The sequence below is a fragment of the Mauremys mutica genome, chromosome 1 (assembly GCF_020497125.1).
Source record: "Mauremys mutica isolate MM-2020 ecotype Southern chromosome 1, ASM2049712v1, whole genome shotgun sequence".
NCBI lineage: Eukaryota > Metazoa > Chordata > Testudines > Geoemydidae > Mauremys > Mauremys mutica.
Window position 1 is genome coordinate 308,258,637 of NC_059072.1, and position 25,523 is coordinate 308,284,159.

At 44.0% G+C, this 25,523-nt stretch overlaps 1 protein-coding gene across 4 annotated transcripts; it reads right to left on the reverse strand.

The window, feature by feature from the left end:
• Nucleotides 1-25,523, reverse strand: LOC123350575 (guanylate cyclase soluble subunit beta-2-like). Of its 4 annotated transcripts, none has more exons than XM_044989215.1 (12): nucleotides 25,407-25,523; nucleotides 22,484-22,680; nucleotides 21,798-21,909; nucleotides 18,324-18,427; nucleotides 17,196-17,412; nucleotides 15,735-16,055; nucleotides 11,214-11,362; nucleotides 10,599-10,745; nucleotides 8,657-8,811; nucleotides 5,691-5,854; nucleotides 1,703-1,798; nucleotides 1-139 (listed from the first exon to the last, which is right to left on the reverse strand). In XM_044989215.1, exons 2-12 carry the CDS (start codon nucleotides 22,631-22,633, stop codon nucleotides 12-14), a joined length of 1,743 nt encoding a protein of 580 aa, XP_044845150.1. In that variant the 5' UTR covers nucleotides 22,634-22,680; nucleotides 25,407-25,523; the 3' UTR covers nucleotides 1-11. The 4 variants fall into 4 exon arrangements, with proteins under 4 accessions (XP_044845150.1, XP_044845167.1, XP_044845159.1 ...); XM_044989232.1 differs by lacking the exon at nucleotides 25,407-25,523 and adding an exon at nucleotides 24,915-24,931; XM_044989224.1 differs by lacking the exon at nucleotides 25,407-25,523 and adding an exon at nucleotides 23,301-23,310.

The following is a 25,523-nucleotide window of genomic DNA, read 5'->3' on the forward strand; positions in this document are numbered from 1 at the left end:
TTTTCCTTTTATTACAACAAAACACAAAACCTAGAATGTGCATTGCCGTCACTGAAGTGCTGTGTCCTCGTCTGATCTGAAAGCTGCTGTTCTGCATCACCCTTTGTACGCTCTCCATTATACAGCCTGACTTCAGTCTCTGACAGATAACAAGTGAGAACAAAAAGAGGTGTGAAAAAAAATAAGTGAAATCGCCAAGGAGTCCCCTGCTGTGAACAGAGCCAGCTTTTTAGCCATCCCAGGAGGAAACACTGACAAAATTGTTGATATCCTTTCTTAGACGCTGGCTTTGTCCCATGAGAGCAGATATTCTCACAGGCAAAGCTGATGCATTTGGTTCTGCTTTATCTGACAGAGCGGCTATTTTGTTTCTAAACTTCTATTGTCACTTGACATGTATCGAGTTCTGTACTTCTGTGTAACAAAAGCAACAAGAGCTAAACCCTCTAAGTCATAGTGTACTAGAAACCCGCTCAACTAACTGGTGGAGAAATGGGGAAAAGAAAAGAGAAATGGAATATACCCGGAGTTATGGAATGAGCATGAAGTTGCTAGCAGGAGAGCACACGATAAAAGGGATCTGGAGGAGGGTAAAGTCCCTAAGACATGCATTGTACCACTCAACACCCACCCTTCCAGCAGTTTAAAAGCAGTGATTCTGGCCTAGGAAGTTATGTTCTAGGAACATGGTGGCTGCTAGTCAATCCAACTATCATAGGGTTTTATACTGCAGACTGCCACCATAACGTGGGAGCACCTTCCACATAACTCTGATAATAGCAGTGGCGTCCTTAGTAGAGGCCTTCGTGGCTCTGAAAGAGAATTGGAGGGTTGAAGTGAGAAGAAAACAAAGATTCATAGAGCTCCATCTGGGAGGAAGAATTCTCTTGCTTTTCAAAGTGAGGATGCTGAAATGCAAATGGCTATGAAGGTAGTGGCTGCAAGGTAAATTTGTATGGCATCGCTAAAAGCTGTCCTGCTGATTGGAGACATCCCCTATGATGTGACCGCGGAAGGCTCTGTCTGCACAAAGTACAGTAACGTGACTGCTTTAACAGCTGGACTTTGGCATCATCGGGGTACGAATAAAGCTGTAGATAAAACTGGTTATAACAGTGTTTGGCCAGGCACAGTGGATAAGGCCAAATCAGGTTCTTGAAGCTGCTTTAACTTGGGTTGAGAGTGGAGTAGAACATGCGTTAGCACAGTTTAATAGTGCTCAAACCCTGTGATGATCTGGGTTAGGTACAATAACTGTGTTTAAACCTTGAATAAGCTGTAAATCCTGATTGTTTGCCTTGTGTAGGCCAGTCAATGACCCAACTACATTTATGCCTGGATTTTAAAGGCCTTGTTTACAACAGTGATTTGCCCCGGGTACGACACTGGTGGACAGCCACTGCGCAGGTACAAACCCTAGTGCAAACAAGCAAAGCCACCGTAAGCTACAAGCTGCATTGGTGCAGTTTGCTTCAGTTGCAAGCAGGGGTAAGTTGAACCAGTGCAAGTCTCTAGGTGTTTTCAGTGGTGTAGCCTCCTCACTACAAAAGGCTGAAATCCCCAGTGTAGACATGGTTTAAGTCACTAATCACCATGGTGAGCAGAGGAGACATGACAGCAGACTGTTCTGGATCATCTTTCCCTCTCCTTATGTGAAATAAAGTAGTAGGAGTATTTTGAAATAAATCCTTGATGTACTCACCATATGCAAGGCTGCTGCTGGTGAGCAGCTGCTGGCTGTCAGCGTGCTTCATAACAGCAATAGTCTTGCTGGCTAGATTTCCCAGATCATCTGCCTCTACAAGAAGGGGGAGGAAGGAGACCACACATGTGACAATGTGCACTGTTTATATTAGGCATTTGTAGGAAGAGGAGCTTTGAAACAAAGGCCTGAAAGTGCGAAGAGGAGAAGGGAAGACTTTCTGGGCTACATTTTTGAAAACTGGAAACTTACCTGCACTCACAAAAACGGTATGTGCAACAGTCTGGTTGAATTTGTGTGTGCAGTTACCACAGCAATATGTGCAAAGTAGGCACTCAAGTGAGTATGTGCCTTAACTTCCCTCCATTTTCTATGCTTTGGCCCTAACTGTAGCCCCAGAATGCATAGCATGTGTAGCCTCTGTTGTTTACCATGTGCTGACTAATGATTGCACACATCTAGGAGGATGCCATAAACTGTGGTGGTTTTCAAGTTCCCAAAGTTCAGAACAATTAGCTCTTGCCAGAAACAGTATCTTTTCACCTTGTTAGATGTGAAGTGGGATCACATTTATTCACTTTTTGGTCACTGACATTCCCATCTGCCAATATTTCACTAGCTAAATAAGACAATGGCCTAAAACTGCATCAGTTGATATGTGAACAAATGAATGTGCAAAGAGTTTTGCATCTGGACCAAAGTAGGGTGCCTGCTTTCATAGTATCTTCATTGTGTTTCATTTTTCATGGTTTCCGCAGCACAGAAACAACTATTCAACTGATGGGCTTTGCAAAGACAAACAGACAAGCTAACTCCACTTTTGCAGCTAACTCCACTCCCTTTGATGGTTGAGCTCTGTTAGTCATGGATTCTCTTTGGCTCCCACTTGCAGGAGCCAGGGCAGCAGACGGTAGAATGGGAACAATGCATGGCTCTGTTGAGAAATGTCCTCTGCTCAAACGAACACTGCAGTGCGAGACATGGGACTGCTCCCATTCTATGTCCCAGGTTGGAGTGTTTGCTCAGGAAAAGGGACTCTTCCCAAGAGCAGCGATGGCTCCAGGCACCAGCACTCCAAGTGCATGTCTGGGGCAGCAAGCTGCGGGGGAGGGGCCTGCCGGTCCCTGCAAAGGCGGCAGGCAGGTTGTCTTCAGCGGCTTGCCTGTGGGAGGTTCACCGGTCCTGTGGATTTGGCAGCAATTTGGAGGCAGGTACACCGAAGCTGCGGGACCGGTGGACCTCCCGCAGGCAAGCCGCCAAAGGCAGCCTGAATGCCGTGCTTGGGGCGGCAAAAAAGCTAGAGCCGCCCCTGCCCAAGAGGCAGTGGTGCCATTTTGGTGATAGCTGGAGAGAGGAGATGGCAATTTTAATCTACTGCATAAGTCATGTTTCAAAACATTTTGGGGTCCTTTTTATTTGTCTGTTTGCTCCCTCCCCTGTCCCCAATCCTCTGCTGTAGCTTCAGACTCTCTAATCCTTGTTCCTCACTTTGCCTTGTCTCTATGCTCCCCATTTCCCTTTCACACCCTCCCCTTCCTTCGTTCTCTTATTCCTCTGCGCCTATTAACTCTCACCTCTGCCCTCACACCATGCACACTTTTATATTCATTTTAAAACCCCAAATGATTAAAAAGAACTTGTAACATTTGCCAGCCATCACCTTAATCACTCTGCTTATAGGTTACACCTTTATCCCCAAGTCCGTTGTCTGTCTTTCTATTTAGGTTGCAAACTCTTCAGGGCAGGGACTGTGTTTATAACTTCTCAGTCTTCCAGAGCTAAGGCCTAGATCTAGGATCATCTCTAATCTCTAGGTATTTGCCATCTGTAACTTCTCTATTTCTATTATTATTTTTTGCTGCTTGTTTCATGATGAAATTAACTCTTTGTTCCCATCACTATTATAGCATCTAAACGTTATTTTTTAAAAGTCACCCTATTAATCTCACTTCCAAGTGGCAAGAACCTTAAATCTGAAGTCCTCATTAGCAGCCACACGCACACGAGGGAAAAAAAAATATACTCGGACACAATGATGTAAATTATTAATTTTTTTTAGGATTTTTTATGGGCTTCTAATGAATAAGATTTGGATTATTAGTTGAATTGAGTAGGTTATAATATAATTTTCAAGACTATAAAGACAACGTCCATTACATTTGGTTACAAATAATTATATTTTAGTCATATATATATTTTGTCAGTTTAAAGTTACTCCCTAGAAAATGTGTCAGAGAGGTAGCCGTGTTAGTCTGGTTCTGTAGAAGCAGCAAAGAATCCTGTGGCACCTTATAGACTAACAGACGTTTTGCAGCATGAGCTTTCGTGGGTGAATACCCACTTCTTCGGATGCAAGCCTTGCTGCAAAACGTCTGTTAGTCTATAAGGTGCCACAGGATTCTTTGCTGCTTCCCTAGAAAATATAGTTTGTGCTGACCTTAGGCCTGATTGTCAAAACTGTCATTTAAAACAGTGGAACTGCAAGTACCCAGCACCTCTGAAAATCATGGGATTAAATGATTGTTTGAGATGCTGTATTAAACGTTAGTTTGAGGGCATAGATTTCAAACCTAAGGCAAGGATATAAGTATGTGATGTAGGTGTAATGTAGGAGGCAAAGGTGTTCTCTATGAAGTGTAAGCAGAGTCAGGATGAGATCTACCCTGACATCTGGTGGTACATTATGAGGAGTGGGCAAAGGAATTTTAGGAATGTGCATTTGCATTGGTAAACCCACTCCACTTAGCATAACACACAGCAGCATGGGATGGTTATTTTCACACTGTGGAATCCCCAATTTCTTTGTTATTGGGGCAGGAAGGAGAAAAAAGTGCTGTTACCTTAATTATGTGAATGAGGAACTACGAGACTGCTTTATGACAGAAATGACTCAACCTACATTAAATAGTACTTGCTAGACAAGGGACATGGGTTCCAAAACCCAGTGAAGGGAGAGAGGCTGGGGACTGGTGTGTGTACCTGATGGTATGGGCCCCTTTTGAGGGCCTGGAACACCAATTGCACATCCTCCTCTCTCCACTGTTAAAGAGCAGAGCTAATTTTGAATCCTTTAGGAGTCCATCTGGAGGCTGCTGACCTGAATTCATGTTGGGCCAAGGTGGCACTGGGGTTCAAGTTGAAACCACTAAGAGCTGAAATCACTAAAAGAGCTAAGCTTACTGAGCTGAGATCACTGAGTGGGGGAGCCTGAAGATTGATTGCTAAGCAGCTGGCAGAGCGGAGCAGTCTGCAGCACGTTGGCACAGCCTGTGGAACAGTGAGCAGTGTGGAGCGGTTCGTGGGGACAGCTGATGCGGTTCACAGGTTGGCTGGAGGAGCGGCACAGCTGATGGAGTGGAGCCAGTCGTGGTAAAGGCTGCAGCAGAACTCCACGGAGAAGCGGAGCAGTCGGCCCTGGCCCACGTAAGGTGTCCTTTAACACCCTGTGTGTGCCCCCCCCCCCATTTCCACCCAGGCTGGGGGGGTAAAACTCTGCAGATAAACTTTTGAACTCTGGGGTGGCACTGACCAGAGACAGAGACTCTTGGGTTGTTGGACTTTGGGGTGATTGGACTTAAGACCCTAAGGGGGAAAAGGACAGTGCCAAATGTACTTGGAAGTGGGTTCTTTTGCTTATGGTTTGTGTTATAATCCTGTTTGTGGTGTCTCTCCAACGTGATGCCGCATTGTTTCCCTCCTTTATTAAAAGGATTTTGCTACACTCAGACTCCGTGCTTGCGAATGGGGAAGTATTGCCTCCTAGAGGCGCCCGGGGGGGTGGTAGGTAATTGTCCCAGGTCACTGGGTGGGGGCTCGAGCCGGTTTTGCATTGTGTTATTGAAACGGAACCCCTGGATACTGAACCCGGCCCTTGTTGCTGCCAACTCAGAGGGGCAGAAGGGTTACAGAAGTATAAGCTTTATGTTAATAAAGAGAGAAATATCATTTTGCATCCCAGATATGGATTAAGATGTTTCTCTTAGCTCACCCGTCGGATCCGTGTGACTGGAGTGCTGCTTTTCTGCTCTCCCCATGATTTCATTCTCAGTTGCATATAGATTCTGCCTCAGAATATAGGTGGTCATTTTTCCTTTGCCTTTCACCTCAATTTCTCCCCTTTCAACTATTTCGAAGCCTTGATTTTGTAGAGCTCTGCACAATGGAAGATATGGGACAATAATTAGGACAAAGAAGTCTAAGTTGGGATTTGGAGCGAGAAGGATGAAGGATAAATTTTGCAGCGCAATATTTGTAGGGTTGGATGTGTTTTTTTAGCGCTGGTTTTGTAACCAGAACAACACTATCAAAGCAAAAGTTCATTGTTCTGCTTAGGGTTGGTCTAGAGGCTAAGCTTCTGACCTGCAATCACTTTTGCACGTGCTTAGCTTTACACAGGTGACTCGTCTCATTGACATCACAAGGAGCAGATATTTATCATGAGAACAGCCTCTCTTATATTTTGTACTTTCCCCTGGGGTTTACACAGGAGCATCAAGCTTAGACCCCCTGTCCTGCAAATACTTACGCACATGCTTAACTTTATACACGAGAGTATTCACAATAAGAGCCTAACTGAGAAGCTCTTTTCTGCAAAGGCTGTTCACGCTGGGAAAGTCCAGAACAGAAGAGACGCTGTTTAAATGTTACGTGGTTGTTCAAACATACTCAAGACATTTCTCCAAACAGGAAGGTACTCAAGCCCCAATCCTGCAATGTGTAGTTCCTGGGCAGCCTGCTGCACCCCAGAAAACCCCACTGAATTTAATGGGTAGAACCCCACCTGACTTCTGCCCAGGGGCAGCAACCTGCCCGTCCACTGAATGTCACAGGATTGGGACCTAACCAATCTGTCTTCAGTTGCATCTTTGGTGATGGTGGGCAAAGTTCCCTGTTAACATAATGTGCAGTTAAACACAGAAAAGTGACCCTGTGAAAATAATGTGAGGTTCCATATTTGTGGCTCAAAATCAACTGTGCTCACTTCACAAGTAAATATTTTTACTCAATGCAAGTCCTGCAAACTCAGCCTCTGCTCTTCTGGCTCATGCATCATCACCAGTAATAAAGATTTGGCAGCTGAAATGTAACAAATCTGTTGATGATGCATGAGTCAGAAAGGAATCCAGCTCCCTCTACCAAAACTGTTTAGTTCTCCAGTGCTAAAAAGCAATAGAATATACTTGGTCAGTAAAGTTAGCAAGTAAGCACCTGAGGATGTACTTTATACAGAACACTTCTGTTTAGTTAAGACAGTGTCATTTGTATAAAGTTACATTTCCGATTATAACTGTTCTTTACAGTAATTATTGACAGGGTGGAATGTTTTGAGTCTTTAAAATTTAGAATGTTCATCATGAGCGTTTCCAAAGTTCCATATTTAATTAGAAGTCACACATGAATTTGTATCAGGAATGCAGAATGCAGAGTTAAACATCTCCTAGTTGTTTAGCTTATTTGATAGCATCACTGCTGTGTTACATTAAAACAAGCAAATATCTTCATCCCGCAGATTGCCTGTTAGTGTCTGGCAGGAAAATCTTGGATTGAATGCATAAAAATTCTGATGGGCATTTGGGTAATGCGAGTGGATTGGGACCTCAGGTATTTATTTGATTGTGACCCTCTTTGGGTTTCATGCATAGAAAAGAGTAGACTGACTTATGATTATGGCCATAACATCACATTTATGTTGACTGTCAATCCAATCCTTCAGCTTTTAGTCAGGCAAAGCTGTCATTAAATACCACAGGAATTTTGCTGGGGGTAGCAATGCAATGTAAGTCTCCTTATTTATTATTTTTGGGCAGGAAGTGTTGCCATGTTAAGAAACTATTTGTGTAAGTTATTTCTTGCTCTGAGAGGCAGAGTGCCTGAAAAGAAGCTCCTAGTTGGGGACCACACCTTCTTCACCCTGTCATTGCAGAGCTGTGACTACATGCCATTGTAGCGAAGTGAGACTCAATGGGGCGGTGCCCCTGCTGGTTGTCTGGGAAATTAGCTCTTTTCCAGCATACGGAGCACCCTCGGCAGGCCGCTGTATCGCCTGCTGGGACTGTTTCTCTCGCCTGCTGCTGGTCCCGTATCCCTTCCAGACCCCGGTGCCTTTTACCTCAGGGTTCTGCCCCAGCAGTACCCCCACACTCTGGGTCTCTCCTCAACCCTCTATCTCCACATTGCCTCAGTGGCTACTGCCAGTCATCATCTAGCCCCCTGCTCACTGGGGAAGATTGCAGTGTGTAAACCATTTGTCACTGGCAAGAGGGGTTTGGACCTGCTGCCTTTGCCTAACCCCAGGCTACACCTCTGCAGCCCCAGTACTTCTAGGCCTTGCACAGGGCCTGCAGCCTGGGGAGTTGCCAGGTTGGAGCTCCCCAGATCCTCTTGCCTTTCCTCAGCACTGCTCTACTCAGGATCTTTCTCTCCCTGCCAGCCAGGTCCTTCTCTCTCTACAGCTAGAGAGAGACTGATTTAGCGCCTGGCTCACAACCCTTTTATAGGGCCAGCTGTGGCCTGATTGGGGCATGGCCTGATTGGGGCATGGCCCCAGCGGTGGCTGCTTCCCCAGTCAGCCTAGCCTTTTCTCTCCGGAGCGGGGTAACTGCCGTGCTACAGCCATCAAACCTTGTATGTTCAAAGTGCTTGTAAATAGGCACTTTGTGTGGGTGTTGCTTGAGTAACGGGCACCGTTGCGTCCCAGTTTAGGCACTCCGATTTAAACTATATCCCTCAGTGAATTGTTTTGAGATTATTAGTAAGTGTGAAAATGAAACTTTATCCTGTGTGTTTCCAGATTGAGAAGTACTGTGAGCTAAGTGGAGTTGGTGCTCTGTGCCTACATTGGCTCTCATCCAAGAGAGAAACTGTTTGTGTTATTAATGCTATAAGCAGAAGAGAAGGAGGAAACAAATTCTCGGTTGTTTTGGGTCTCATTATTATTTAACCTTTTGACACTACCTGAATGCTGTTGGGCTGAGATGGATTTTGTTAGGAAGTCCATGACTTTCCATCCGAGAGGCTGTGTTGACAGTGTCTCCAAACAAGCAATACCTGGGCATCTTCTCACCAACCACTCCAGCCAAAACTGGTCCTGTGTGGATCCCAACTCTGATCTGTCAGTATAAACCCAACATGATATTTTGAAAATAATATTGGCTCTTCATTGTGATCATCAGTAAGATCTCAGCAGCCCATCTCATCCACCACCCTATTGGATAGTACTCAGCAGTCTCTTCCTTTGTTCAGGGAACTAAGTAACAGTGCTAGAAACATCAAAGACAACACGTGTAGTATATTTTGGAAACTCTGCTTCTAAGGTATAGCAAGTCTAAAAAATTATCTTACAAGTTTCCAGAAAAAGGATCTGATATTACAATTCAGTAAAAAATGAAATGGAAGGAGGACTGGCTGCATCTTCTGGTATTCTCTGTATATCACACTTCTATTTATGGCACTGCCAGACTGGGTGGATAGCGGGGCAAGTTCCATTCAGGCATACAGTGGGCACAACTCCCATTGATTTTAGTGGAAATTTGGAACCTGTTCACACCAGGGCTGAACTTTATTTTGCATCTTACTAGGTAAAGCCTGAATCTGCCATGTGGCAATTAAACGGGTACAACTCCCATCAGTATCATCATATTGATAATATACCCAAAGGGATTTAATCATTGACCACTGTAAAAGGTGTAGCTCAGGGATCGGTGACCTTTGGCACGTGGCCCATCAGGGAAATCCATTGGCAGGCCAGGCTGGTTTGTTTACCTGCAGAGTCCACAGGGTTGGCCAATCGCAGCTCCCACTGGCTGTGGTTCACCGTTCCAGGCCAATGGGGGCTGTGGGAAGTGGTGTGGGCTGAGGGATGTGCTGGCCGCCACTTCCCGCAGCCCCCATTGGCCTGGAACAGTGAACCACAGCCAGTTGGAGCCGCAATCAGCCAAACCTGCAGACGCTGCAGATAAACAAACCATCCCGGCCCGCAATGGATTTCCCTGATGGGCCGCGAACCAAAGGTTGCCGATCCCTGGTGTTGCTTTTTCCCAGCGTTTGTGGTCTATAAGACTTGAAACAAGAAAACAAACCAGAGCACTCTTGCACCAGAGAACAGATGCACACAGCTTAACTAGGGTGAAATTCATCTCATGCAAAGGGCTAAATTTCACCTACAGACAGTAGCGCATTGCCTAATGGAAGTTGCATCAATGTCTCAGAATAAACCTTACCACTATGCATACGACGTACATCATTCAGTCTACCCAGGCTTAGCTTTGTCCTCTATAAGCTGGCTGTTACCTCACTGCTTTGCTGTAAATTATTGTCAAAGAAAATACTAATAAAAACTGGTTATAGAAAATGCCCTTCACTGTTCTTTCTACAGCACTATTCCCTCCTCTGGATTAGGCGGTGGTCCTTTCTGGTAATAGTTCACTCTGCATTTTTATAGTTGTGCAGTAATGATTTATAAAATGGCTTATACTTTCTCAGCTAACAGTAAAAAAGCCACTGCCCTGCTCTGTGTTAAGCAGCTCAGACAAAGGAGAGGCAAGGTTGGAATAAATCAGGGCCAGCTACTTTTGTTCTTGTTCAGGAGCCATTAACTGACTTGCTAATTATGTACAGACACAGATGCCAATAAAGATACAGCAGATCCCAATGGACTTGCTCCTGCAAGCTGATGAACATGTGCCTAAATGCTTTGCTAGATTCCCGATTAGTGCTTGGCACCATGCAAGATTGAGGCCTAAGGCCCAAATTCAGCAAAGCACATAAATGCATTATTATTTGTATTACTGTAGCACCTGAGAACGCTTGCTTAAAGCTACTCACACACTTAGGCTGTGATTCAGCAAAGCACTTAAGTGCAGTACTTTTTATCAAACTGAGTTCGCCTGTTTTATACCTGAATAGGCTCTCCAGTGATTGGGTTCATCACCTCTGTGGCAGCAGTTCTCATACCCAGTGCAAAATTGGCCACTCTTTTGGCGTGACTGGCAATAGGCACTGGGACTCCTCCAACTACCATGTATGCATCGCCTATTGTTTCAACCTGACAGACAAGGGAAAAAATGCAGTAGTCAGACAGGGCCTGATTCAAAGCCCATTGAAGTCAATGGAAAGGCTCCTGTTGACTTCACTGGAGAGCAAAATGCCCAGTCCTGTAAGGTGCTGAGTGCCTTGCTCTCCCATTGAAGTAACTGGGGGTTGGATTCGTTCATCATGTCACAGGACTGGGGATGAATCTAGGGCCTAGCTGTATATGAAATCTTTTTTCATTAGTTTTATATACTTTATAAACTCTCCAGTGACAAACTCTTAGTTCCTGAATCTTCATGGTGGGGAGAATAGGGAGGTGAGATGGTCCCCCAAATTTTCATCTCAAAAGTTTGAAAATAAGTCAAACTGCGTGTTGCGGTGATAGCCATTCTTCTACATTTTAGCCTCTCTTTAGAATTTCAAATGCAGGAAACAAAAGTGCAGTAAAGAATAGCACAGAACACAAGTAACAAACACTTACTTTATACACGTTGTGAACACTGGTTAATCGATCAAACTTTGAATACATGGAATTCAGCATGTTCACGATTTGGATAGGCTCACAGGCTGAGCAGATATTTGTGAATGTCACTATATCACTGAAGAGAATCGTGCAGGAATTAAATTCCCCTGTGGGAGAAATCAGATATGAGATGCTATTTCTTTATAAAAGCATCCACTGTTATTTGACTACGTCAATAATAAAAGTTGACAGTAGATTTCTGTAATCTGCCAAACAAAATCCTATTGACTAGTTTGAGCCAAAGCACACAGAACTCAATGGAAAGACGCCCATTAACTTCAATTGGTGTCAGATCAGGCCTAAAACTAAGAACCTAAAATGCCCAAATTGTATTCATGGGCTCCACCTAAACCAAAATGGAACCAGATTGCTGGCGCTTAAAATTAAAAAGGTCATAGAACAGTTTTTAAACTAAGGGCTGGGGGAAAGCTGACAAGTGCAGAGGCGCATGTGATTCAGACAGAGACATCCCTTAGGGGAGGATCTATAAATGGAGATTCCCTATGTTGTAATAAGGAGGAGAGGGTGGAAAGTGATAAAATACAGGGAGGATCTGATGAGAAACAGTCAAATGAGAAAAAGTCCCATTCAATTACATCATGCAATAGGGGACAACCAAAAAATGACAAGTTTTTAAAATGCTTATATACCAATGCTAGAAGTCTCAATAATAAGACGGGTGAGCTAGAGTGCCTAGGATTAAATGAGGATATTGATATAATAGGCATCACAGAAACCTGGTGGAATGAGGATAATCAATGGGACACAGTAATACCAGGGTATAAAATATATTGGAAGGACAGAACAGGTCATGCTGGTGGGGGAGTGGCACTATATGTGAAAGAAAGCATAGAATCAAATGAAGTAAAAATCTTAAATGAACTAAATTGTACTATAGGATCTCTATGGATAGTAATTCCATGCTTGAAAAATAGGAATATAGCAGTAGGGCTATATTACAGACCACCTGACCAGGAGAGTGTTAGTGACTTTGAAATGCTCAGGGAGATTAGAGAGGCTATTAAAATAAAAAACTCAATAATAATGGGGGATTTCAACTATCCCCATATTGACTGGGTACATGTCACCTCAGGAAGGGATGCTGAGATAAAGTTTCTTGACCCCTTAAATGACTGCTTCTTGGAGCAGCTAGTCCTGGAACCCACAAGAGGAGAGGCAATTCTTGATTTAGTCCTAAGTGGAGCACAGGATCTGGTCCAAGAGGTGAATATAGGTGGACCGCTTGGTAATAGTGACCATAATATAATTAAATTTAACATCCCTGTGGCAGGAAAAACTCCACAGTGGCCCAACACTGTAGAATTTAATTTCAGAAAGGGGAACTACACAAAAATGAGAGGTTAGTGAAACAGAAATTAAAAGGTACAGCACCAAAAGTAAAATCCCTGCAAGCTGCGTGGAAACTTTTTAAAGACACCATAATAGAGGCTCAACTTAAATGTATACCCCAATTTAAAACACATAGTAAGAGAACCAAAAAAGAGCCACCATGGTTAAACAACAAAGTAAAACAAACAGTGAGAGGCAAAAAGGCATCCTTTAAAAAGTGGAAGCTAAATCCTAATGAAGAAAATAGAAAAGAGAATAAACTCTGGCAAATGAAGTGTAAAAATATAATTAGAAAGACCAAAAAAGAATTTGAAGAACATCTAGCCAAAGATTCCAGAAGTAATAGCAAAAAATGGTTTAAATACACCAAAAGCAGAAAGCCGGCTAAACAACCAGTGGGGCCACTGGACGATCAAGATGCAAAAGGAGCACTCAAAGATGATGAAGCCATTGTGGAGAAACTAAATGAATTCTTTGCATCGGTCTTCACTGTTGAGGCTGTGAGGGAGATTCCCAAACCTGAGCCATTTTTTGGGGGGTGATCTGAGGAACTGTCCCAAATTGAGGTGTCATTAGAGGAGGTTTTGAAACAAATTGATAATTACTACAAATTACTAAACAGTAATAAGTCTCCAGGACCTGATGGTATTCACCCAAGAGTTCTGAAGGAACTCAAATGTGAAATTGCAGGACTACTAACTGTCATCTGTAACCTACCATTTAAATCCGTTTCTGTACCAAATGACTGGAGGATAGCTAATGTGATGCCAATTTTTAAAAAGGGCTCCAGAGGTGACCCTAGCAACTACAGGCCAGTAAGACTCACTTTAGTACTGGGCAAATTGGTTGAAACTATTGTAAAGAACAGAATTGTCAGACACATAGATGAACATAATTTGTTGGGAAACAGTCAACATGGTTTTTGTAAAGGGAACTCATGCCTCACCAATCTACTAGAATTCTTTGAGGGGGTCAATAAACATGTGGACAAAGGAGATCCAGTGGATATAGTGTATTTAGATTTTCAGAAAGCCTTTGACAAGGTGCCTCACCAAAGGCTCTTAAGCAAAATAAGCAGTTATGGGATAAGAGGGAAGGTCCTCTCATGGACTGGTAACTGGTTAAAAGATAGGAAACAAAGGGTAGGAATAAACGGTCAGTTTTCAGAATGGAGAGAGGTAAATAGTGGTGTCCCCCAGGACGCTGTACTGGGCCCAGTCCTATTTAACATATTCATAAATGATCTGGAGAAAGGGGTAAACCGTGAGATGGCAAAATTTGCCGATGATACAAAACTACTCAAGATAGTTAAGTCCCAGGCAGACTGCAAAGAGCTACAAAAGGATCTTACAAAACTGGGTGACTGAGCAACCAAATGGCAGATGAAATTTAGCATTGATAAATGCAAAGTAATGCACATTGGAAAACATAATTTTAACTATACATATACAATGATGGGGTCTAAATGAGCTGTTACCACTCAAGAAAGAGATCTTGGAGTCATTGTGGATAGTTCTCTGAAATCATCCTCTCAATGTGCAGCAGCAGTCAAAAAAGCAGACAGAATGTTGGGAATCATTTAAAAAAGGGAGAGCTAATAAGACAGAAAATATCATATTGCCTCTGTATAAATCCCTGGTACACTCAAATCTTGAATACTGCATGCAGATAAGGCCGCCCTATCTCAAAAAAGATATATTGGAATTGGAAAAGGTTCAGAAAAGGGCAACAAAAATGATTGGGGTATAGAGTGGCTTCCGTATGAGGAGAGATTAATAAGACTGGGACTTTTCAGCTTGGAAAAGAGGCAACTAAGGGGGGATATGATAGAGGTCTATAAATTCATGAATGGTATAGAGAAAGTAAATAAGGAAGTGTTATTTACTCCTTCTCAAGAACAAGGGGCCACCAAATGAAATTAATAGGTAGCAGGTTTAAAACAAACACAACAAAGTATTTTTTTCATGCAACGCACTGTCAACCTCTGGAACTCCTTGCCAGAGGATGTTGTGAAAGCCAATACCATAACGGGGTTCAAAAGGGAGCTAAATAGATTCATGGAAGATAGGTCCATCAATGGCTATTAGCCAGGAGGGGCAGGAATGGTGTCCCTAGCCTCTGTTTGCCAGAAGATGGGAGTGTGTGACAGGGCATGGGTCACTTGATGATAACCTGTCTGTTCATTCCCTTTGGGGCACCTGCCATTGGCCACTGTCAGAGGACAGGATACTGGGCTTGATGGACCTTTGGTCTGACCCAGTATGGCCATTCTTATGTTCTTATGAGTTTCCATGGGATGTGGGCACCTGACTCCACTGAAATCCCAGCCTGGATATTTTAATATTTAAAGCTATACTGTCATAGCTGGCCACAGTTCAGCTGTATCTTTTATATGTTTGCAACATTCTTCTAATCTGTTAGATGGGTTTTAAAAAAATACGGTTCCTATAATGTACTTATATAAAGTTACGCAAATACCCTTGTGACTATGAACAAACCTCTCCAGTTAAAACTGCTGGACTGGACCCAGAATGTCTTTTACACCTTGTTTTGAAAAATATCAATTTTTCAGTGAAGAGTTTAATAGTAACTCTAAATTCACATTCACAGTTTTGTGCAGTCAAGTTCTGAAGCTCAGCTTTAAAGGCACAGACTAAATTTGTGCATGTAAATTGGGTAGATGCCAGAAGTTAAGTGCAGTGTTAGATGGCTATTTGATTTGCATGAGCAAATGTGTTTTGTTCACACAACTGCAAATGTTTGACCACCTGCCAATTTAAACACCTACTTAAGTGTTTTGCTGCATGGGGCTTATGAAATCAACCTTTCTTGTTTTAGTTGTTGCCAGGTTAAAATCAAAAGAACATATAATCCATATGTGCACATCTTACCCTCATGTGAAACAGCCCTGCTCTTGATTGGTGATAGAGTATTCACCCTTTCAGAACTGCATAGTTTTGCCTTTGGGGTTAGATAAGAGTAGTGGTGGTATCACATGCATCTTCTTATTCAGTGACTGGGGAAGGGAATGCCCATGGAATACTCAGTTATAAAGGCAACTGAAAAGTTTTTAAGGCCAGCCACACTAGTTGAACCTGAAGAGTATGAGTGATAATGAAAGTCCAGTACCTGCTTCCACCTTTTTGCCCTCCTTGAGCAGATTGGCTACATGTTTCGGCAGCATGGCATACAGCAAGGTTTCTGTTTTCTTCCTTTCAGCCTCTAAGTTCTTTGAGAGGATCCTTAGCTCTTCTTTCTTTCTCTCCAGCTGGTTGGACAGCTCTATCTCTGCCAGACGCTGCTGGTTCAGGAGAATGAGGTCCCTTGTTGCGTCATGTTGCGCAATGTCGGAGATGTGCATCTTTTGTTCCTTCAACTCCTCTAAACTGCGGAGCTTTGGTGAACACAGATACATCATGCACTGTATGGCCTCCATCCAGATCATTTGTCCTTTAAATAGAAAGGCATGTAGCAGTTCCAACACATTTTGATTTATTCCCCTACATATTCCCTGCCTGAAAGCTTTCCCAACCTGTACATGAGTCTCTGATAAAATTAACAAACAATTCAGCTACGGTTAATTTTTCAGACACATGCAGTATTACTTTCCCCAACACACTGATCAGGGGCGGCTCTACCATTTTTGCTGCCCCAAGCAAAAAAAAAAGCTGCTTGGACTGCCGCCCGAACTCCCAAAGCAAGAAAAAAAAAAGCCTGAACTGCCAAAGCAAAAAAAAAAAGCCGCCCGGACTGTACCACCCCAAGAGAATGCCGCCCCTTAGCATGTGCCGCCTCAGGCACGTGCTTCCTCCGCTGGTGCCTGGAGCTGGCCCTGACACTGAGACACTTTGGGGGCAATCCTGAAATACTTGGCATTTTTATAAACTAACATAATCTGCATGCACAAGCCAGAGTTAGTATGTGACTGTGGAATATACAATGGTTGAGCATGATGCCAAAAGGATGTACCTAAAAAATTATTCTCATTGTGACCTCTAGCTGAGTGGCTCATGAACTGTGGGCTGTGGAACACTAGTGGCCAGCACAGCACTTGCTGGTGATCCATGGAGAGCAGGCTGGTCAAATGATATTGGTTCTTCTTCCTTTTTTTGCCAGGAATTTTTACAAGCACACAGGGTCTTCATGGAAATATGAACCTGGATGCCAGTAAAAACTGCTGGAAACAAAGAGAAGCCACCCTAGCTGTAAAAAGCATTAGGGGCGGGATTTTCAAAAAACACTTAATCTCTATGGTAAAACTTCAATGGGAGCAGAGTCAGGCTAGAGTTTAGTGCTTGTGAAAATCCCAGCCTTGCATATTGTCTTAGAAATGTCACACAGTTGTGACTGGGAGCTTGATTGGGACAGGAAGGGCCTACAAGATAAACGCTCCCTAAGGTTTGCTCCACACTGTGACCAATTTGATAAGCCATGCTCTAGCCATTAGTTGAAGGACATGTCACCAAATTTTCCCAAAGTAAAATTATAGTTAAGAAAATTCAACCTCCAGGCTTTTCAGCTACTCCTCTCTGCCTGAGTATCCCCCCAACACACACTGGGCAGCAGTAAAAATCAGCTGTAGGTTAGTACCTCGGAGCTTCAGCATGGGTTGGTTTCTCCATGAGTCAGGCAACATTTCTCTGTGTGCTCTGAGGACAAATTGACTGTTGATAAATTTCCTTATGCTGAAAATGGTGAAGATAACTTGTGGATGGACAACAGTAAAGTATTTATCTACTCTGCTCCCTGGTCGCCATAGTCCTGGCACAAACTTTTGAATGTTCACACCTGCCTGCTTGATCCTTAGCTAAGAACAGGAAGGAAAATCATTAACCTGGGTTAAAATTAAAAACTCATTCAAAAACAAAGGAATGTCATGCCACAATTCACCTGTTTGAGGGTGTGGAGGGGAGAGGTTAATTTAAACCCTGTTTAATTTTGGATTGAATAAATATGTGTCCAGCCCCTCACTAGTCTGAGACCAGGGGCTACTGCTTTGATATCTCAAGAAAAACTGTTTAAGGTAGCATCCGGGGTCACACATTCAGAGTCCACGCTTCTCGCCTGGGTCTGTCTGAGCCCACTTCCCACCCCTGCCCAAGGAGGGGATAGAGACCTAGGGTAGGGCTGGCAGGACTCAAGGTGAGGTGACAGGAGCTCAAGAAATGCGCAGTCCTAGCATTTCCACAGCTGCTGGGGGTGGGCAAAGTATGAATCTGGGCATACAGATGAGTTCAGATCTGCTCCCAATGACACCTGTGAAACCTCACTGATTTCAATGGGGTAAAACGATGTAACTTCAGCCGTATTTAGCCCAGTTTAAGTAATACTTCTTGCACAGCTACATGGACGGCAGGCAGCAACGGCGCAGCAGAGCCCAACACAGAGATTCATGATGGTTAACAATGGGTGCCACTAGGGTACCAGACACCCAGTCCTGAAGTACCATTGGCCAGTGGGAACGCTGACTAAGATGGCAGCTGTTTGTCAATTCTAATTTTAATTATGCACATGTAGCTATCAAAACAAAATGTGATGTTCCTTCATTTCCACCATAAGGTGAGAGAGAGAACAATTAAGGCCAGATCCTCCACTGCTGTAAATCAGTCTAACTCCAGCTTCCATGAAGTACATAGCAGCTGAGGATCCAGGCCTTAGATTGTTTTCTCTGCCATAACATCTTTAGCTACAAGCTTCCGACCAGGGAGGGTGTCTTACTTCTTCATCAAACACAATGTGGAAAGGAAAAGCGTTACAGAATGTTCTCTCTTCCACCCAAAGCCTCTCTGGATAAACTGGGTCAAAAGTATGTGACAGGTTCCCTGCAAAAAACAAACATGAGGAATAAGGAGGAGACTTTCAAAGGCACAAATGGAATCTGGGCACCAAACTTCCATGGAATGTCAACAGGCATTGGAAGTGTAAATGCCCTTTCTGCCTCTGGAAATCTCCCCTTCAGTCAGTGCTTAATTTGCTAATTTTTTACACTCATAACTGATGCAGCAAATTAAGCGTTGCCCTCAGTCCATTATACTCTGCTGTACAGTTGGTCCAAAATGAATCTTTATTTTCTGTGAAAAGCCTTGATGAAAATATTTTTATTTTTCATCAATGTTTATTGTGGAGATTTTTTTGTCAAACTTTCAACAACCCTGAAAGATTTCAACAAACGTGGATATTTTTTCACAATTTTTTTGATCAAAAAGTCATTTTTCATCAAAAAATGTCATCCAAAATCTTTTGACCAGCTCTAATCTATTTTTACATGGAGAGGAGCGCAGTCTAATGATGAGGTTTTTAATATCACCTGAAATAGCCTGAACTTTGTTACTTAGTCCCTGTGACAATAAACAGAAACTTTACCTTGTCCCTTGCAAATGCAGAGCTCCTGGCAACAGTCTTACACAGGTGCTCCAGGTGTGACAGATTTTTGTTACTAATCTGCCCGAGGCATCAGGTGATCAGGCTGAGGCCACAGGATCATTTGGGGAGGAGATGATGAAACACAACAAGTGTCTAAGTTTTAAATCTTTATTAATAAAATAACAGCGGTGAGTGTGGGGACTGCTCCCACGTCACTTAAAGGAAGCAAGAAAGCGTTAGTACCCCAGCCCTAACCCACTTTCATACTCACACACGCACGACCTGAGTCTGGCCAAGCCTGGGTGAAATGTAAGAAGAAGAGGGATGGACAGAAGTTCTTGCCCCGTGCACGGGTTGTCCAGGGTCCACTGCAATCTCTGCCTTGCTTTGGCTCTCAGGAGGGTTTTAAGTCCTGAGCTCCTTTGCGGGTGTTTTCGTCCAGGGCTCTCTGTTTCTGGTGCTCTCTGTACCAGTTCAAACTGGCTCACTGTGGCCTCCTCAGCTTCCCAAAACATCCCGGATCCAGAGACTGTTTTTCCCCCTGTTGGCCTTCGCCATCTCATTTGCTCTTACTGTTTTTATTGCTATCTCTGCAGCCCTGCTCAACTTTGTTCTCTTCTTCTCATGGCTGGGCAGTTGCAGATTTTTCGTCATGCCCATGACCTTGGACTGGGGCCAGCGTCTTATCTTCACACGGAGCTAGCTGAAGTATCAAGTTAAGCTGTTCTTTTCTCTTTTCCTCCTTCCCCCTCTTCGCCTCTCGCTCCCTTCAAGAAAATCTTCCATTCCACACTTACACCTTTGACCTTCCCCCCCAAAATGACTTGCGATGCTTGCAACCGTGTTAGCACCATACAGTGCTGATCTGCCTCCACATGGGACCCCCTGAGGGAGGGAGTCCTTGGGCCTGTGACACAGGCACAAACCAAAAAAGCATCTGATTGAAGAGGAAGTCAGAGACTGCCTGAGAGAAAGCAGGCCATTGCATCTAGGCAACAAGGCCCATATCCTCAAAGATATTTAGGCTCTCAATGTCCATTGATATCAGTGGAAATTAGGAACCAAAATACCTTCAAGAATGTGGACCAAAGTGTCTGTTGTGCTCTGTTTTCCTTGACTAAAACATAAGCCCTCCCTCTCTGGAACAAGAGGGCTGAGTGTCTAAGTGTGTTGCTTGAGCTTCTTCGCTGTCTCATGGTTACTTATAAATGAACACTGGCCAAATGGATTTTAATTTCCCAAACTAAAGGAAAAAAGTAGCTATCAAACTGAAAACTCGCCTCAGAGGCCAAGTTTCTGCCCACAACAGTGTTTTATGAGCAATATATTAAACCCCTGAAACAGAGTTTGTGAAGAAAATGCTGACAAAGCGCTTGCCCACAGTAATATAAATACCCCTACCGTTGCTATACAAAGCTGCACTATGTAATGCTGAAGGCTACTTCAGTCATTTTTGATACATTTTTTTCATAACAAAACCTTTCGGATAGCACAGAGAAACATTGTCAACAATGCATTTGGCCAGCTAGTAGCAGCAGTAACTGAATGAGGTGCTTAGAATCCTGCTGAAGACGAAGTGTGACTAATGGCCTGTTTTTCTAGTTGTCAGTGGAAGAGCTCAAACTGAAACCACACAGCTTCTCCCAAACACGTATAACCGCCACACAGCTGAGAATGGAGTCGGGGGGGGAGGGGAAGCAGGTTAGCACATTAGCCTTTCACCTCTTCAAATCCTGACTTAAAGGCAAACTAGATGGGCAGTTTCATCCTAGTTACCAGCAATGCATATTTTAAAAATTGCTGCACAATTAGCTGACTTGATTTATGAGAGTAGCTAGACAGGAGTATCAATGTGTTACAGGCCAGAAGAGCGGTGTGCTGGCAGAGCAGTATATGGAGAGCGTGCACAGCCCTTGCCCCTTCTGTGCCTGGCTATAGTGGTATTACTGCCTCATTGCCATGATCATTAAATTCATTCACAATACTTTCAGTGCATATGAATTTGGATATGCTGTAAGGTGCCATATTCACAGTTCTTGATAATGAAGTCCTCTATTTATCCATGGAACGGGTACAGCATGGGCAGCAGTAAAATAATCGACCCAACAGTACCTCAGAGCTGGCCTGGGTGGGACCCCGCTAAGGTAGGAAGATAATTAATTCTTCCTGTTCATTCCAGTCCTTGGCTTCTCTTCAGAGTCTGCCTGCAAGGTTGTGCTGGTGGTTGTTGTGGTATGGCCACTTCATGCCGGGAAAGTAGAGTGGGATCAAGTCTCTTCACATTGGCCACAAGAACACCCCTATAAGTGAAAGCCTTTCCATGCTTCTATCAGTCTCCTGAGTGCAGGGGTGCTCAAAAATTGTGTGGGCTGCTGAGAACCATTGAACCAAATTATAAAACCTGTCTATAATGGAAACCACTTCAAGCCAGGGGGTGCTACCCGTAGTTCCAGCCCCTATGGCTGAGTGGCCAGTCCCATTGCACTAGAGTATTTTTAAAATAATCTAAACAGGAAAAAAACATCATAGAAGTCCCACAATGAGTATAGAGACCCAGGCATCAAGCTACATCAATGAACATGAAGCAAAGAGTCTGGGGCAAATAAAGTAATTGCAAATTATGGTCTGATCATATTTAAACAAGAAAACCTCTCACCAAGTCCAAACTCTGCTATCCGTACATAAATCAATGATATCATCTGGATTGTTTTACTGCCTCCAGTATTTATATCCAACAGGCTGCCATCCTCGTGGGAATGTGTCCATTTGTCTGCACAGCTGAGCCCCATATCTCATTATGATCACTGTAACGGAGGTTAGTACACTCACCTTTCCCAAATTTCACAACACTTCTCACAATATCCCAGTGGGATTTCTTTTCTGGGCAGCACGAGAAAGCAGAATAGTTCTCCATTTTCTGAAAAGCTACGGCTAGTGCCTTCTGGAGAGCAGCAGACAAAGAGAGGAGAATGTTTGTGTGTGAACAATTCAGACAGATGGTCCATTTTAACACGCTACAGTCAGACAACATTAAGGCTGAATTGTTAAGCACTTAAAAGAGAGGAAATGCTAAAGCCAAGGTTGCACATATAACCTTCACTTTGCTTCATTGTGCATAGGCATGATAATGCTGTCTTTAATTACATGATCATGTGCTCTTTCTCAAATTCAGTATATCACATCATTTTTAATTATTATTTCTTTAATTGATTATTCAGTCTCAGATGTGAACTCTAACCTAGGACTTATCCACAGCTTTAGAGGCCTGATGCCCCACTGCCTTGCAGCTTGTGTAGACCTTACACCTCTGTGAAATACTTCCACTTTGCCCTCATTTTACATAGGAGCAAGGTGCAAGGTAGAATCAGACTCACCATCCTCAATCCATCTCTAAACTTAAAGAGAGAATGTGTAGATTGTTTGCCTTAAAATATTTCTTGTAGATTAAGAGAAGCCAGACAGGCACAGAAAACTGTAAGTAAGCCTCCCTCATTTCCATACATGATTTACTGCACCTCTTTATCTTTGTGGGAGTCTCCGCTTTCTGGATTTGTCATCTTTTTGGTTTTTCTCTTTGGCCTTTTAGCCTTCTGCAGAACAAGAAATATAACATGCTCCTTTTTCCCAGTGCGTTCCTTTTCTTCACTCTGAGTAAGAATTTCCATTGTCACTTCACTGTTGAAGAAGTCTCTGGCAATAGACTCTATGATACCTGAAACAGAAGAAATAATAGATTTATATGGTGACCTATTGGTGTTAGCAAAACTTCTTAGGCTCTGTATCTCTTTTCTTCCTTGCCTAAGCTGTACTTCTCAGCAATCCCCACAATTGTATTATTTATACTCTAATATATTGGTATGAAAGATGCCATACAAAGTAACATTATAACCTGATTCTACACTGATTTTCACTGCTGCAAACCCACTGACATCAGTGATTCTGAAGACCATATTCTTAATTCTATTATATCAGCATAAATCCTAAGGAACTTCAGTGAAGGCAAAATTCCTCCAAATTCACACTAGTGGAACTGAGATCAGCCTCTGATTCTGAATTTGGCCTGGAGTTAAAAATGTTCATAAAGTGCACTTTGTAGGGGGCAGTTGTCCTTTCTGTAACTTTTATTATTCTGTTTCTAGAAGGCAAAAGCAAAACGGGTGTCCTACCCCAATGTAAACCAAAGAGCATAATGTTTAGCTGACATGTTAGATTTATTCAGATTTCTCTCTGTTTGTCTGTGGTGTTTATAGAGTACCCATCCTAGTAATAGCTGGGCACCAGATGTGTGACCCCCAACAATTTGGATTTTATCAAGTTAACAAAGCCACACACACAAACTAGTAATCATATGGGTCCATTTTGATTCTCACATGTGGAAACAATGCTGCCCTTTAAAAACCCAATATCTCATTACTACTGTCTCTTTAAAAGTGGGTGGGACGGGTACTTACACACTTCACAAGATCCTGTACCTCAGGTCTGACCTAAACATAGAAATTGCAGTGGTTTAACTAAAGAGGAGTTTTTAAATTTACCAATGCAGGCTAAACCGGTTATAAACCAGGTTTAAATCAAATTAAGTGTGTCCACGCAGGGGTTTGCATTGGTTTAACTAAATCAGTTTAAAAACATGCCTTTAGTTAAACCAGAGCAACTTTGCACATAGACCAAGCTTAAAGTCCTGCACACACTCCATGGGCCCCCACCGATTTCCTTCCATGGGAGGAAGGGAGCCCCACAGCTGCTCTGAAAGGATCTCCTGACAGGAATCTCAGGGAATGCTCCAGCTCATAAAATTGTCATTATTCAAGCATTTGTGCTTTTCTTTTCTGTGTGGAGAAACAGCTTAAGGCTCTGTTGTCCATTTTCTACCCAAGCACCTAATCAAAGTTCAGAGGCATGGGGATGTGCCCAGTGATGAGCTGCCAATTTTTTAACAACAGGTTCCCTCCTCCCTCCAAAATTTTAACAACGGGTTCCCTCCTTCCCCCCCCCTCTGGGGGGGGGGTCGTGCCCCATCCAACCCCTCATGTTCCTTGACACACACACTCCGAGACCCCTGACCCATCCCCCCCTTCCCTGTCCCCTGACTGCCCCTTGCCGCCCCACCCAACCCCTCCTCTCATTCTCAATGGCCCCCCAGAACCCCTACCCCATACAACTACCCCTTCTCTCTGTCCCTGAGTGCCCCCACCACCTCATCCAACCCTGCTCTTTCCTGACTGCTCCCTGGGACCCTTGCCCCCATTCAATCCCCCTGTTCCCTGCCCTCTGACTGCCCTGACCCCTATCCACCCCCCCCACAACCCACCCCCTCCCTGCCCCCTTACCACACTGCCTGGGGACCGGGTCCACTCTGCCAGAACCACGACCGGCGCCGCTCGGCCCGACTCCCCGGGCCGGCACCGGGACCCGGCCACTCGGCGGCAGCCGCGGGGCCCGACTCCCCGGGCCGGCGCTGGGCTGGAGGGAGCCGCGGTCTGGGACCGGGAGCAGCTGAGCCAGCCGCACCTCCCCTCCCCCTCCGCGCCCCAGCTTACCTGCTGGCTGCCTCCATGCTGCTTGTTCAGGCTTCCCGCGAACATCTGATTCGTGGGAAGCAGGGGAGGGGGAGGAGAAGGGGGCGGAGCAGGAGAGGAGTGGGCGGGAACTTTTGTTAAATTTAGCAGCCCTTAACAAGCGGTTCTAAAATGGCTGCTAAATTTAACAACGGGTTCCCGCGAACCCGTGCGAACCCGCTGCAGCTCACCCCTGGATGTGCCAGTCGGGGGCAGAAACTGATGATGGAGTCTGGTATTTTCTTTGATGCAAACTTGCTTATTTACAAGCAACAGACAAGGTCCTGCTCTTCCAAATGCAGGATGAACCAGAAACAAAATAATAGTTTCTTAGCTAACAGCCCCAAGCCTCTCTAGCCAACATCAGCTCTAAAAAACTCATCTCTACTTTTTCCAGGGTCATACACCATGCTTTCAGGCTGTTGCTTTCGTGCTTTTTGCTGCATAGTCTGTCTCTGTTCTGTGTCTGTACCCCAGCTTGTCTATTTCACATACTCATCTGATCAGAACTATTATCCAGTGGAATCTTCCACCTAGTGCTTAATTTGTGCCGGGCCATGCCCTGGCACCACTAGGCTTGGCAGTTCATAGCCCCTGCACCTCTGGGCTTGCTGCATCAGTTTTGAATGTAAAAAAATTGCTTGAGCCCTAGCCCCTAATTGCTTGAGCCCCAGCACCTCTTTCATTACAAATTAAGCACTGCTTCCACCCAGCTGGGGCTAGTTTCTGGGAAGACTTGATTAAACCTTGTTTTAGGTGTCCCCACCCCACCTGCCTTAATTGTCTCTTATCACTGTCTCAAGTGAAGGGTGCATTCACACATCAGTTTTAACTCAACCTGGAATAAGGTTTAACCCAACTCATAACAGTACATAAAAACCTTAGAGGGTCCAAATATTGTCTTTGAAGGGCACCAGATAAGCCAAGAAGGGTGGTCTCAAGGATAAAGCATAGGACTGGAGTCAGGCAGGCTGGGTGGGGCTACAGGCCACCTCAG